At 37.4% G+C, this 11,494-nt stretch overlaps 1 protein-coding gene across 7 annotated transcripts in view; it reads left to right on the forward strand.

Annotated features, from left to right (window-relative positions):
* CREM (cAMP responsive element modulator) overlaps positions 1-2,133 on the forward strand; it is a 36,016-nt gene extending 33,883 nt beyond the window's left edge. For 4 of the 7 annotated variants that reach the window (XM_041408756.1, XM_041408753.1, XM_041408755.1 and 1 more), the window contains one exon: positions 883-2,133. In XM_041408756.1, the coding sequence (XP_041264690.1) occupies positions 883-1,027 (145 nt within the window). In that variant the 3' untranslated portion in view covers positions 1,028-2,133. The remainder of the gene's footprint in view (positions 1-882) is intronic. The other 3 variants (XM_041408757.1, XM_041408754.1, XM_041408759.1) reach the window with 1 other exon arrangement.
* Positions 2,134-11,494: the final 9,361 nt, after the last annotated feature.

Below are 11,494 nucleotides of genomic sequence, written 5' to 3' on the forward strand. Positions count from 1 at the left end.
TGCATTGTTGTGCCTCCTTTTTGTTTCTTCTCTCTTGAGTTTTAAAACTAGTGCCTGTGCTATAGCTCATAACTTGCTGGAATGTTAGCCTCTCACAATTTGATAGTTTACTGTGTTCCAAGATGCTAAAGGAGGATTCCCAGCACGTCTAATATTTCTTCTGGAATTGAATGCTTGTTTAGTCACATGCTTCTGAACACACTAGCCAAAGCGTTTAGCTCAAATACTAGAGACTTTTGAGCAGAACTACAAAAAAGGCTTCAGGCTATCATTTGCCAGCAACAAAAACCACAGACTCATGTGGCTGAAATGTGCTCAGGCAGCCAGTTCTGAAATGCTAATAAATTGTATTTGTTTGGACTTAAATTGTACTGTAATGGTTACAACATTGTGTAAGTTTTATCTTCATATAAGCTTGGCATCTAGTTTTTTATCTGAAGAGAGTAGTGTTATGTTTGTGTTTTTCTGAAAGTATATTCTCTGGGTTTGGTTTTAAGATTTTGATGGCAGAAGACAATGCTCCCGATAAACACACAAAGTAGAATGTGACTGGAAGAAGAAATGCTGCTTTCCATCCTAATGTTTAGTACAACTCAAGTCAATACATCATCATTTACTCCCTGTTTTTCTCAATTCTTCTGTGTATTGGTTCCATCTTTGTATTTGGTGATGCTGGATGCGTTTCAAGTTCTAGATGGTTTGGATTATATTTTAACTATGTTGCTGCTTTTGGCTGTTATCCGATGTTCTGTTGTGCAATCCAGCAGTTTTTGGTGATGGTGTTGTTATTGTGGAACCACAGGGATTGCAGGTAATTGCATTTATCCAGTCTTTGCCATATTGTGGCTGTTCCTGTAGTCATTTGCCTTGTATTGGTTCCAGGGAAGCTGCCAGAGAATGTCGCAGAAAGAAGAAAGAATATGTCAAATGTCTTGAAAATCGTGTGGCTGTGCTTGAAAACCAAAACAAGACTCTCATTGAGGAACTCAAGGCCCTCAAAGATCTTTATTGTCATAAAGCAGAATAACTGTCTTTCATTTGGACCTCCTTTATTATGAACTTTAATCAAGGCATGAGAGGAAGCAATTCTACAGATTGCCATATGAACTTGAGAAAGAGACACTTGAGGCCCTTGTGGAACCCAGTTTTGCTTAGTGTTTTCAGACTGATTTGGGAGATATTCCAAAATTTGGAATTCTGTCATAGTCTCCATACTCTGCTGAGCTTTCTAATGGCATGCAAATGGCTTTTTTGTTTGCACTTTTTACTTCTGCTTTTTGCAGGGAAGCTGCTAAAGAATGTCGACGTCGGAAGAAAGAATACATAAAATGTCTGGAGAGTCGTGTTGCAGTGCTAGAAGTTCAGAACAAGAAACTTATACAGGAGCTTGAAACCCTAAAAGACATTTGCTCTTCCAAAACAGATTAGTAAAAATATTTATTATACTGTGAACTAAGATATGTCCAGTTGCTTTGTAAGACAATACATAGCCAACATGACTTACGGCTTTCTCTTTGTGTCATTTATAATATATTCCAACTCCTAACATTCCTGAATGCTTTCCTGCTTTTTGTCAATTCATAGCTCTAAATTTTAGGTTTTTCATGCACCATCCTTCTGTCTCCCAAGGAGCCAAATGTTAAAAAATATAACAAAGTTAAAAAGTGCATAATTTCTAAGAGCTGTTTTTTGCCATATATTTACAAATTACTTTTTACATGTTACTGAGTGTCCTGCACATTCAAAATATTTTGCAATTGTTTTAGATTAATTATAAAGATAATGCATCCAGTAATACCAGAAAATCAAACAACCCAAGGTATCTCAGGAAAGAGTTTATAAAAGAATGTTATGATTATATGTATGTACTAGCATACTAGTCTACAGATGATTTTATGGCATATTTTTATATTAGTTGCTTTGTGGAAAAAAGTATTGTATTGCTGTCACTGAGTGCCATGGTTAAAGATAGTTTTTAATAGAACCATGTTGTTTAACCTGTGTAGTGTCTGATTTCCTTTAAAAACCTGGTTGAGATGCTTTAAAAATCCATGAGTATCTGAAAGAAGACAAAGGGAAAAAAGCACACCTAAGCTTATGACATGATGCTAAATATACTGTAAATACTTGTAAGAAGCTCTCTGTTATATGGCTGCTGTTTACTTAAATTTTCTGTAATCTGCAGAATATTTGATTCACTGGAGGTCTATATATCAAAATTTAAATGTTCATCCTGAATACTTTACATTCTAGATCCTGTACACCTGTAGACAGTTGCCTGTAGTGAAGATTGATGGCGCAGTTCTTTTCACAATTTCAGCAAACTACTGAATGGTGGTCAAGGTGTCCTAAGGAAGGAAACTTTCCAATAAGTAACTCTTTGCTGATTTTCTGAGTTCTGCAGTAGCCTAGAGATGAGAGCTGAAGATTTTAAAAATAAACCCATGTTTAAACCAGATTGCAGCTCTCGTAAATGCAGTATGTGCCAACTTTCCATTGTGCTTTGAAAAAACTAGTGTATATGCAAAGTTGCTTCTGGGTACTTTTTAAATTCAGGAGTGATCTAATTGTTTGGCCAGTACAGTCTATGGGGTAGAGTATTTGGGAGCTTTGCTGGAGCTAATGGCCTTACTGATGTGGTAGGAAGAGAGGCCTGTTTCCTACTTAATTGGCTTTACTGAGGGTGTGTGTGTGTATGAGAGAGTGTGAGTGTATGCAAGAGGAGGAGGGATGGAAGCATACTGAAGTCATTGAGATTTCCTAATTTAATTTAAACTCAATTTGCATTTAACCCTCTTCACTGTGACCCTGTTGGGGTGGGTTGGTTTATATATATGATTTTTTTTATTCTTTCCTAAATTACTTGAAATACACAGGATAATTTTCTTGAATATTTTGAAAATCCCACTAGGTACCTAAGTGACACCATTTGTAAGAAGAGGCATTCTCTCTCACTTCCTGCAGCCACATAATTTGATTTAAGGAGGTAACAAGATACGTCTGGCCTCTAAGGCTCTGATGAAGGTTTGAAACAAAAGTAAAGTAAACTTGGAAATATCTTCTTCACTGTGAAAATACATCTGAACTGCTGAGGTCAGCAGAAGTCACAGGTTCTGTTCAGGTTGGACAGGATGAATGCTATCTGCAGGTCCATGTTGCAGCCTCTATAGTGCAACAAGTAAGTTGTTTGTTGTGGCTTTGTCATTAGTCTGTTTTCTGTTACAGGTAGGCATTGCTTCTAACTCACAAGGGATTTGGAAACTTAAATAGAGATAAACTTGTGTGTGTGTGTGGCAGATATGTCTCCAGTAAAAAGTCCCCTTTATCTTCACAATAGTGTCTGGTACTAACTACAGTTAGAAATTTGGTGGGAGGAAGAATCGTTGTCTATTCCGCATATGTGTAGTTTATACTCATTTCTTTACTAGGAGAGTCATAGAATGGTTTGGGTTGGAAGGAACCTTAAAGATCATCTCGTTCTAAACCCCCATGTCATGGGCAGGGATGACACACGACTAAATCATGTTGCTTAGAGCTCCATCCTGTGTGGCCTTGAAACTTCCAGAGATGGGGCAACCACATCTTCACTGAGATACTTGTTGAATGCTAATCTCTGAGCAAAGAATTCATTCCTAATATCTAATGTGAATCTCTCCTCTTTTCTTTGTAACCATTGCCCCTTGTCCTGTCATTGTCTACCTGTGTAAAAAGTTCTCTCCTTCTTTCCTGTAAGCCTCCTGCAAATACTGAAAGACTCAGTGAGGTCTCCCTGGATCTTTCTTTTCTCCAGGATGAAATAGCCCAGCCATCTCAGGCAGTTTTCATTGGAGAGGCACTCCTACCCTGTGATGATGTTTGTGGCACTCCACCAAACATGCTGTAACAGCTCCATGGCTTTCCTGTGCTGGGGTCCCCAGAGCTGGGTGCAGCACTGCAGGTGGGGTCCTGCCAGAGCAGAGTGAAGAGGCAGAATCCTCTCCCTCACCTGCTGCCCACCCTGCTTTGGATGCAGCCCAGGATGGGCTCAGCCTTTGGGGCAGCAGGCACACACTGAAGCACTGATGGATGTGGTTGGTGCAGGAAAAAGGCCTTTTCAATGCAATAGTGTTCTTTATATAGAAACATCAAGTGAATCTGAGTTGGTTTATTACTAGAGAATTTGAGCGCTGCCCAAGCTTTGACTTGGCAGAGCCAAGAATTTTGTTTTTCCATTATCAGGAAAAGGCCAAAAAAAAAGTAGTTTTTTCCTTCCTGTTAGAAAATTGCATTTCTATGATATGAAACTCCTTTCTTGCTGAAACCACACGACTGCAAATTTCTTTAAGAGAGACAGCTGGAGGATTGGCTTTTGAGAGAAAGTGTGTGTACACAGGCCTGCGTGGATTTTAATTTTTTTTTTTCAAAACAGATTTTCATGTAGCTCAGGTAAAATAGTCTCTTGTAAAATGTCTTCAGCTTCCTAGACTTGTGGGTGATGAGGAATGTAATAGTCAGCTTCCTCTTAAGGTGCAGCTTTGAGTCATAGCTGTTTCCCTCTTTAGGGAGATGTGCAAAGAGAAATCTCTATAGACTCTCCAGATAGATCTCTCTTGACTCTCTAAAACAGCCTCAGCTGTTTCGGCCAGTGAAGAAAGGGATTAAAATAAGTATATTGTGTGAGTAGGTGTGGATTTAGTTTCTTTGACAGGACTTTTTGATTGTTATTCCCACAGATTTTGCAGTTTGCAAGAATAATTGCAAATTTTTTTTTTTTTTTTGGCTGCACTGATACAGTCCTGAGGAGTGCAAGTTGTCTCCTGCTTGGTTTTCCTTCTGTTCTTTTCACACATAATTGCTGATCTGTACTGGTACTCTGGAGACATCAGTGTAATAGCTAAATTCAGTGTGATCTTTTTCTGAATTAAATATCACTTCAAAGAAAACTAAGGGGTCTGCTCAGCTTCTGGTTTGGATTGACTCATTTTGCCCACAGTTTTTTCCTGTTTCCCTTGGTATTTAGTGTGTGGGTGTGTACAAGGCAAGACTGTATCGAGTGCTGAGCTGTTTAGCAGCTGACAGAAGTAACTGCCTTTTGGTTGTCAGCCTTTCTGTAGAAAATATTGTCATATGGGGGGGTATATTTTTTTTGAGATTTTTTTAAGGCACTATGAGGCCCTTGTGGATGAGACTAACAGTGATCTCATTATTTCAGCAAACGTGTTCTAGTATTTGCTTGATTTAATAACTGAGGAAAATAATTTAGGTAAATTCTAGAGCAATTTGATATTCTGTCATGGCAGCTGGAAATGGGGAGGGGGGGGAGGTAGCAAAAATCAATTAGTTTATTCTTCTGTGTCTCATGAATTTTTAGTCTACTTTCTCAGGTTTCTATTTTTTTCTTAATTCTGAGTTAGAACTTCCTTCTTACAACAGGCTTGCTCAATACAGTATGAAGCAAAAGCTGTGTATATGCACAAAGTCTGAGAGAGAGTAGTGTGTGAGTTGAGTGCTGCATGTAGACTATGGAAAAAATACTTCATTGTATTCTGTGTGACTTGAATGGAAAAAACAGTGAAGGAAGTGTCTTTGTTATGGTAACTGCTGAGCTTTTTCCTCTCTTTTAATAGCCTTTGTCAGTGAAATCAGGTGTGATTAATACATCTTGTGAATGGAGTTATGGCTATAAAAATGTCACAATTCAGAAATCTGATTATCTAGCCAAGTCATTGTTTTGTGGCTTCAAAAAATATGATTTCTAAACAACCTTGAATGAGGCTCTTAATACTCTCATTTTCATGATTCCCCCCTCCACCCCTTCCCAATGGGGTTGTACTCACACCAGGTAAAAGCTGCTGCAGAGTTGTTTAACAAGCTTGGTCTGGACCAAGTTCGGTCTGTTTTTTCTAAGATAGTTCTGTTAAGGATTTTTTTTCCCCCCTAAGGAAAGTATTTATCACATTTCTAGCTTCCATTAATTCTTACAGAATTGAGAGAACTGCAAACACATTTTTAAGTTTATTGCATACTGAGATGTTTTGCTTGATGAAGTTGATTCTGAAGAACTAGATTCTCCAAGATCCTGGTTGCGTGAACTAAAAGCTTTCTGAAGTTTGTCAGTTGGCATACAGACAAAAAAATGCTGAAATCCCTGACACCCCTGCATTTTTACCAGTGAAGTTATCAGTTACTTCAAAGATCCAGACATGGGCCTGGAGCTGCAGCTTTCGTGACAAGTGAGCGGCCCAAATCTGTTGAGATCTTCAAAGCAGACGTTGTTCTTTTTCTCTCATTTGAGGCCTGATCTAATTAGCTTTTCTGAAGTGTTTCTATTGGAAATGGTCCAAATGAAAATACATTGAAATGAAATACAGCCACAGAAAAACAGGAAAAGTTACGATAGATTGAACAAAGTGTTTGGAAACAGTGCTGTTACAAAGTGTAACACAAGCAGGTATGGTAAGTTTGGATATGGGACTGTTTCTTTTTTAATTTCTGTGTTTTTTGTGCAAAAGCCCCATTGGTCTATGTAGGGATTAAAGCTCTGCAGTATTGAGCACAGGATGAAAAGTGTTAACATTTCAAAATCCATTCCACTTTCTTTTGTTGTATCTTGTGTAAATTTTTACCTACAGCTCCCTCCCTCCCACTATCAGACCTGTTCCATACATTCTTTGTTTTTTTTCATTGATGATTTTCATTTTCCTGAAATACTAATATTGTTTCCTGTGAAATGACAGTTGCTCATGTCTGTATTGCATTTCTTCCAGTATGTTTTGAACCTGGTGGTCAACAGCAATTAAAATTCATAGATGTGTCAAAGATCTCTCAAAAGTTCATGAAAATAGGTAGTTAGCAATGAAGGCATGGACTTAGTACAGGAGAAGTTGGAATGTAACTTTTTTTAGATTCAAGAAAACTTTCTGGGAATTCTCTCCTATTAAATTCCAGAGACTTAATTCACTGATTGCCCGTGAGCCATAGAAAGTGAGCTTTTGTTGCTGACAACTGTTTGTATTTTTTGGAGGATATTTGAATGTCTGTAGATTATAATATATTTGTTTTAAAGGACAACTTGTTTATAGACAAAATGTATTTTATTAAAAAGCTTGAATACCTTGCAGACCTAAGCTTTGGGTCTGACGTTGTTTTCTGTGTCTTCAACGAGCCAGTGGTAGTTGAATAAAGGACAATGCAATGTATCCTGATAAAATACTTGCTGGATGCTCCCCCAAATTGAAACAGTTACTGACACACTTTCTTTTTTTTTTTTTTTTTTTTCCCACACTTCAGCTAGGCAAATATGTTAAAAATAGACTGGTTTTGAAATACACTATTTGCAAGAAAAAATACCCACTGCCTATACTGTTACATTGCAGTAGCTCTGAGTAGAATCTGATAATTCAGTCTTAAATTTGAAATGCTGGTAATTTCTGACCTTCTGGCTAAAGTTCAAAGTAAGAAAGACACGATTTTTCTCCGGCTGTTTTAGAGTGACACCTTGTGGAGTATAAATGACTGCACTTTATTTTCAAACTGATAAAGCAGCCAAAGGATGTTCCAAAATAGGGAATTTCTTGTATCCTATGGGGGAGATTTGGGGGGTGTTCTGTGGCTGTTGAGGACAGAAACTAATTTTTCTTGCTGTTCCTTTGTTAATATGTATTTAGAAATAAGTGATTTTGAATTTGATAGCCTTTCAAGAAGGAAAAAAAATTATATTTACAGTTTTTCAATTTATAGTCTTTCTGACCAATAGTCCCATTTAATGAAAGACAAAATGGGAATTATTTCATTTTGATTTATAATAATAATAGGATTTATCTAAATGCTATTACAAATACTGCTATTGAAGCACAGTAATTATTAGTTCTAGATCACAGAAATGAAATACAATAAAAAACTTAAGTGTCATTTGAGATGTAATGATGTGAAGGGAAAATTAAATAATGTGGTTTTAATCCTGGCATGTGGAAATATCATTCTGGAAATGGAAGAGGGAAGTAAAAAAGGGGAGTGTAGAACACAGGAAAAGGTGAAGACAAAATCATGAAGAAAATAATTCTTCAGGATAGATTCTACTTTTCTAATAAATTGCACAGTTCTCTATAACAGCCATGACTATACAGCGTTCTGTCCCCACAGATGTGTCTGCAAGTGACCATGTGGATAGCTCCTATATGAGTTTTTCCACAGCACCTGTGAAGTGGGTGAACTGAGCACCTAAACAGAATTTTTTTTGACTCTTTCAAGAGAATTAGCCAAATGCATGAGATGTGATGTCAAGATCTAGAGCAACAAATGCATTTGCATATGGTAAGTTTATAGGCCTGTTCTATGAAAAATGAAAATATATGTGGTTTGGGAACTGTTGTTATTAAGAGATTAAATTAAAATATTTACATATTTATAAATATACAATTATTAGTTACTAATACCATGCAATTTTTTTTTCCCAGTCCAAAATGTTGACTTGGTAACAGTTAAATTTTTGCTATAACAGAGACAGTCTGAAGAGGAGAGTGGCCACTTTCACTGTAGTATATGACTGCCAAGCTTATAAAACTGATTTGCAGTCCCAGCTATTTTCAGTGTAGTTGTTTTGGCCAGTGTTAGATGTGGTTGTGTGTGTCTTCCCCAGACTAGAGCATTCCTGAGGTGACAAACATTATGCTCAAACAACATCTAATATTAGCTCATGCTATTTGAGTAGATCAGTTGGTTTCAAAAAGTCCTTCTGTTTCCAGTTTCCACCCTCACACCACCCCACTTTTAAGAATGAAATAAATAAATGTTGCATTTCTTTAGCCCTGGAAATCCTTAGGTGCTCCGTTTGGTCTCCCACTTTGCCATTAGCTCCCTAAGGATCAGAAATGGATTTGCTCTCATAACTCAGCTGCACACTTGTATGAACAGCAGAGGTCTCATTGTGCAGCTTGGAAGGTATGAATGGAGAACAGAAACAACTCATGCAAGTATGCTCAGCAGCAAATATGCACTTGTGCAAATATGCATACCTGCAGGCCTCAGGTCAAGAGGCATCTCTAGAGATGCATTTCTGCCAGATCTCCTTTGTAAATGACTGACAACAGAACCTCTGCTTTCTACTGCTCATTTGCCCAAAACCACATGTAAGAGAACTTGCTCAAGTTATTAGTATTTCTGGAAGTATCACTTTTTATTGGCTCCTTTTAGTTTGTTTGTCAAAGTTTTTTCTTGTTTTTTTTTCTCAGAGTGATGACTCTTCTAGCAGAGCCTAGGTGCCTCTAGGTAACAAACTTCAAATTTTCTCTAGCAAGATGGTCAGCTTCCACTTGTAGCAAGGGAACTTGTTGTTCTTTTTAATGCACACTTAACACTAAGGGAACAGCTATAGAAATGTCCAAGAGCTTTTTCAAGTGTACCAAGGAAAAATAAAGGCATATGCTAAAACTTGAAGGAAGGAAATGCTTCCTTCAAGCAAGAAGAGGGCGCTCCCATAATAAAATTATCAAAGCTCTACGCTGAAGTTTCATAACAAACTTTATATCTGGCCAAAGCATTTCCTCACATGCTCCTCTGTCCCCTGAAAAGGTTTTGAAAATACAAAATATAGCTGTCCAGCCAGTCTAAAGAATGTGAAAGAATCAGTTTACAGCAGATTATGTAACAAATCTGATTCTGATGCATGCCTCTGCTGAGATTGTAAGTAAATAAACCTAATGCTTTCATGGCTTCATTATGCACTGCAGAAAGACTATATTTAGGACAAAGGAAAGCATGATTAACAATGTCCACATAAACTTAAATTTTGGTTAGGATATGGGATAGTCTTGTCTGTCTGAATTACTCTTGGAAAATCTTCATAAATAAAAAAAAATTACTAAAGTACAAGGATTTATGCAATTGCATGAGAGAAATTGTGTATAGATCAAACAGAAAATATGAGTCAATTAGTGTCACTTATGAACGGGACAATGGTTAAGTATGTAGGTCACTTTTTAGAGATTAGTTATCTGGGATCTTGGACAGATGCCCAGCAAAATGAAACACACTAAATGGAATTCCTGATATAAAATAATCCTATTAAAATACAACATTAACTTTGCAATAATGTAGAGAAGTGGTGTCAGGACAGCAGCTTTGTTTTAAAATACATACTTGATAAGGAAATAAGCTTGTCAAATGAATAGAATCGTAAGGACAGTGGCTAAATAGATTTTAAATGTGGTTAAAGATTTTATTCCTAAGGAATTAATCTGCTTTGATTCTTCAGCAACATAAATTAGGATGAAAGATATTAAAAAATACAGGGAGTGTAGCTGATATGCCATCGGGTATGAACTTAAGGCCAGATCAGCAGGTTTTGTTTGCTCAAGTCAGTCAATAATTGTAGCAGAAAGCATAGCTAGACCTTGTAGCATATAAGCTACAAAAAAAAAAAAAAAAACCAAAAAAAAAAAAAAAAAACAAAAAAAAAAAAAAAAAACCAAAAAAACAAACCCCAAAAAAACCCAATCAAAAACCAAAACCCAAAAAAAGCCAAAAAAAAAACCCCACCAGAAAACCCCGCCCCAAAACCAACCAAACAACAACAACAAAAAAAAACCAAACCAAACCAACAACAACAAAAAATCTAATCCAGCAGAAAACAGGCAAAATTAAGGAATATGCTGCAACAAGGGGGCTGGAAAAAATAGTTGTGCCTACTGTCTTAGCTCAGTACTCAGTAGCAGTGGTACAAAATTAGTCTGGAGTGCTACAGCTGGTTCTCTTCCATGTTTGTGAAGCTGAGTATATGCAGGGATGAGAGGAGCAGACCTGCCTGAAGAGCAGAGTTGGTGCACAGCCAGAAATTGGCCTGCACATTTACTTGTGCCTCATCACTGCAGAAGTGCTAGAGGGTGAAAACCTTGAAGAGCATCCCACACTGATGGTGCCCAGGAAAACTCCAATGGCATTTGTGAACCTGCTATGGGAAATAGCCCTATGTTAAGGATCTGATACTGAATGGTCCAGTAAATTGTTGCATGTCTAAACTTTAGATATCTGGTCCCAAATCTGGTAATTGGATCTCTCAGTGTGTACAAGTTCTCTACACAATACATGACTGCTTACGTTAAAGGGAGAAGTTCATAGAAGTAGGTATATAAAGTCCATCTCTGTTCTCCTGATTCCTGGATAAGTTAACTCTTAATTGCTTGAAGTGATAGTTATCTTGCCTAACAGTGGTAATCTAAACTCTAGGTACTTTTCTGTGGACTAGTTCTGTATTTCAGTGGGATGGCAGGCAGCATTTCCGTAGTGCAGTCCATAACTCTGAGGGTGGAGTTATTTGCTCTGAATTCCCTTTCCTTCCACTAAACTAACAAACAGTTCAGAAGGGAGCTAGGAACAGAGGGCTGGTTTTTTTGATTGCAGTTAAGCAAGATACACCCAGGCCCAATGTTACAAATTCCTGATCCTTCCCAAGACGGATTAACTTTTATCTTGGAGAAAAAGTCCTCAGAGAAGCAACTGTGGTAAGGAAGGAGAGATG

Source organism: Onychostruthus taczanowskii, unplaced genomic scaffold, assembly GCF_017590055.1.
Source record: "Onychostruthus taczanowskii isolate IOZ18803 unplaced genomic scaffold, ASM1759005v1 scaffold3, whole genome shotgun sequence".
In the NCBI taxonomy this organism is placed as follows: Eukaryota; Metazoa; Chordata; class Aves; order Passeriformes; family Passeridae; genus Onychostruthus; species Onychostruthus taczanowskii.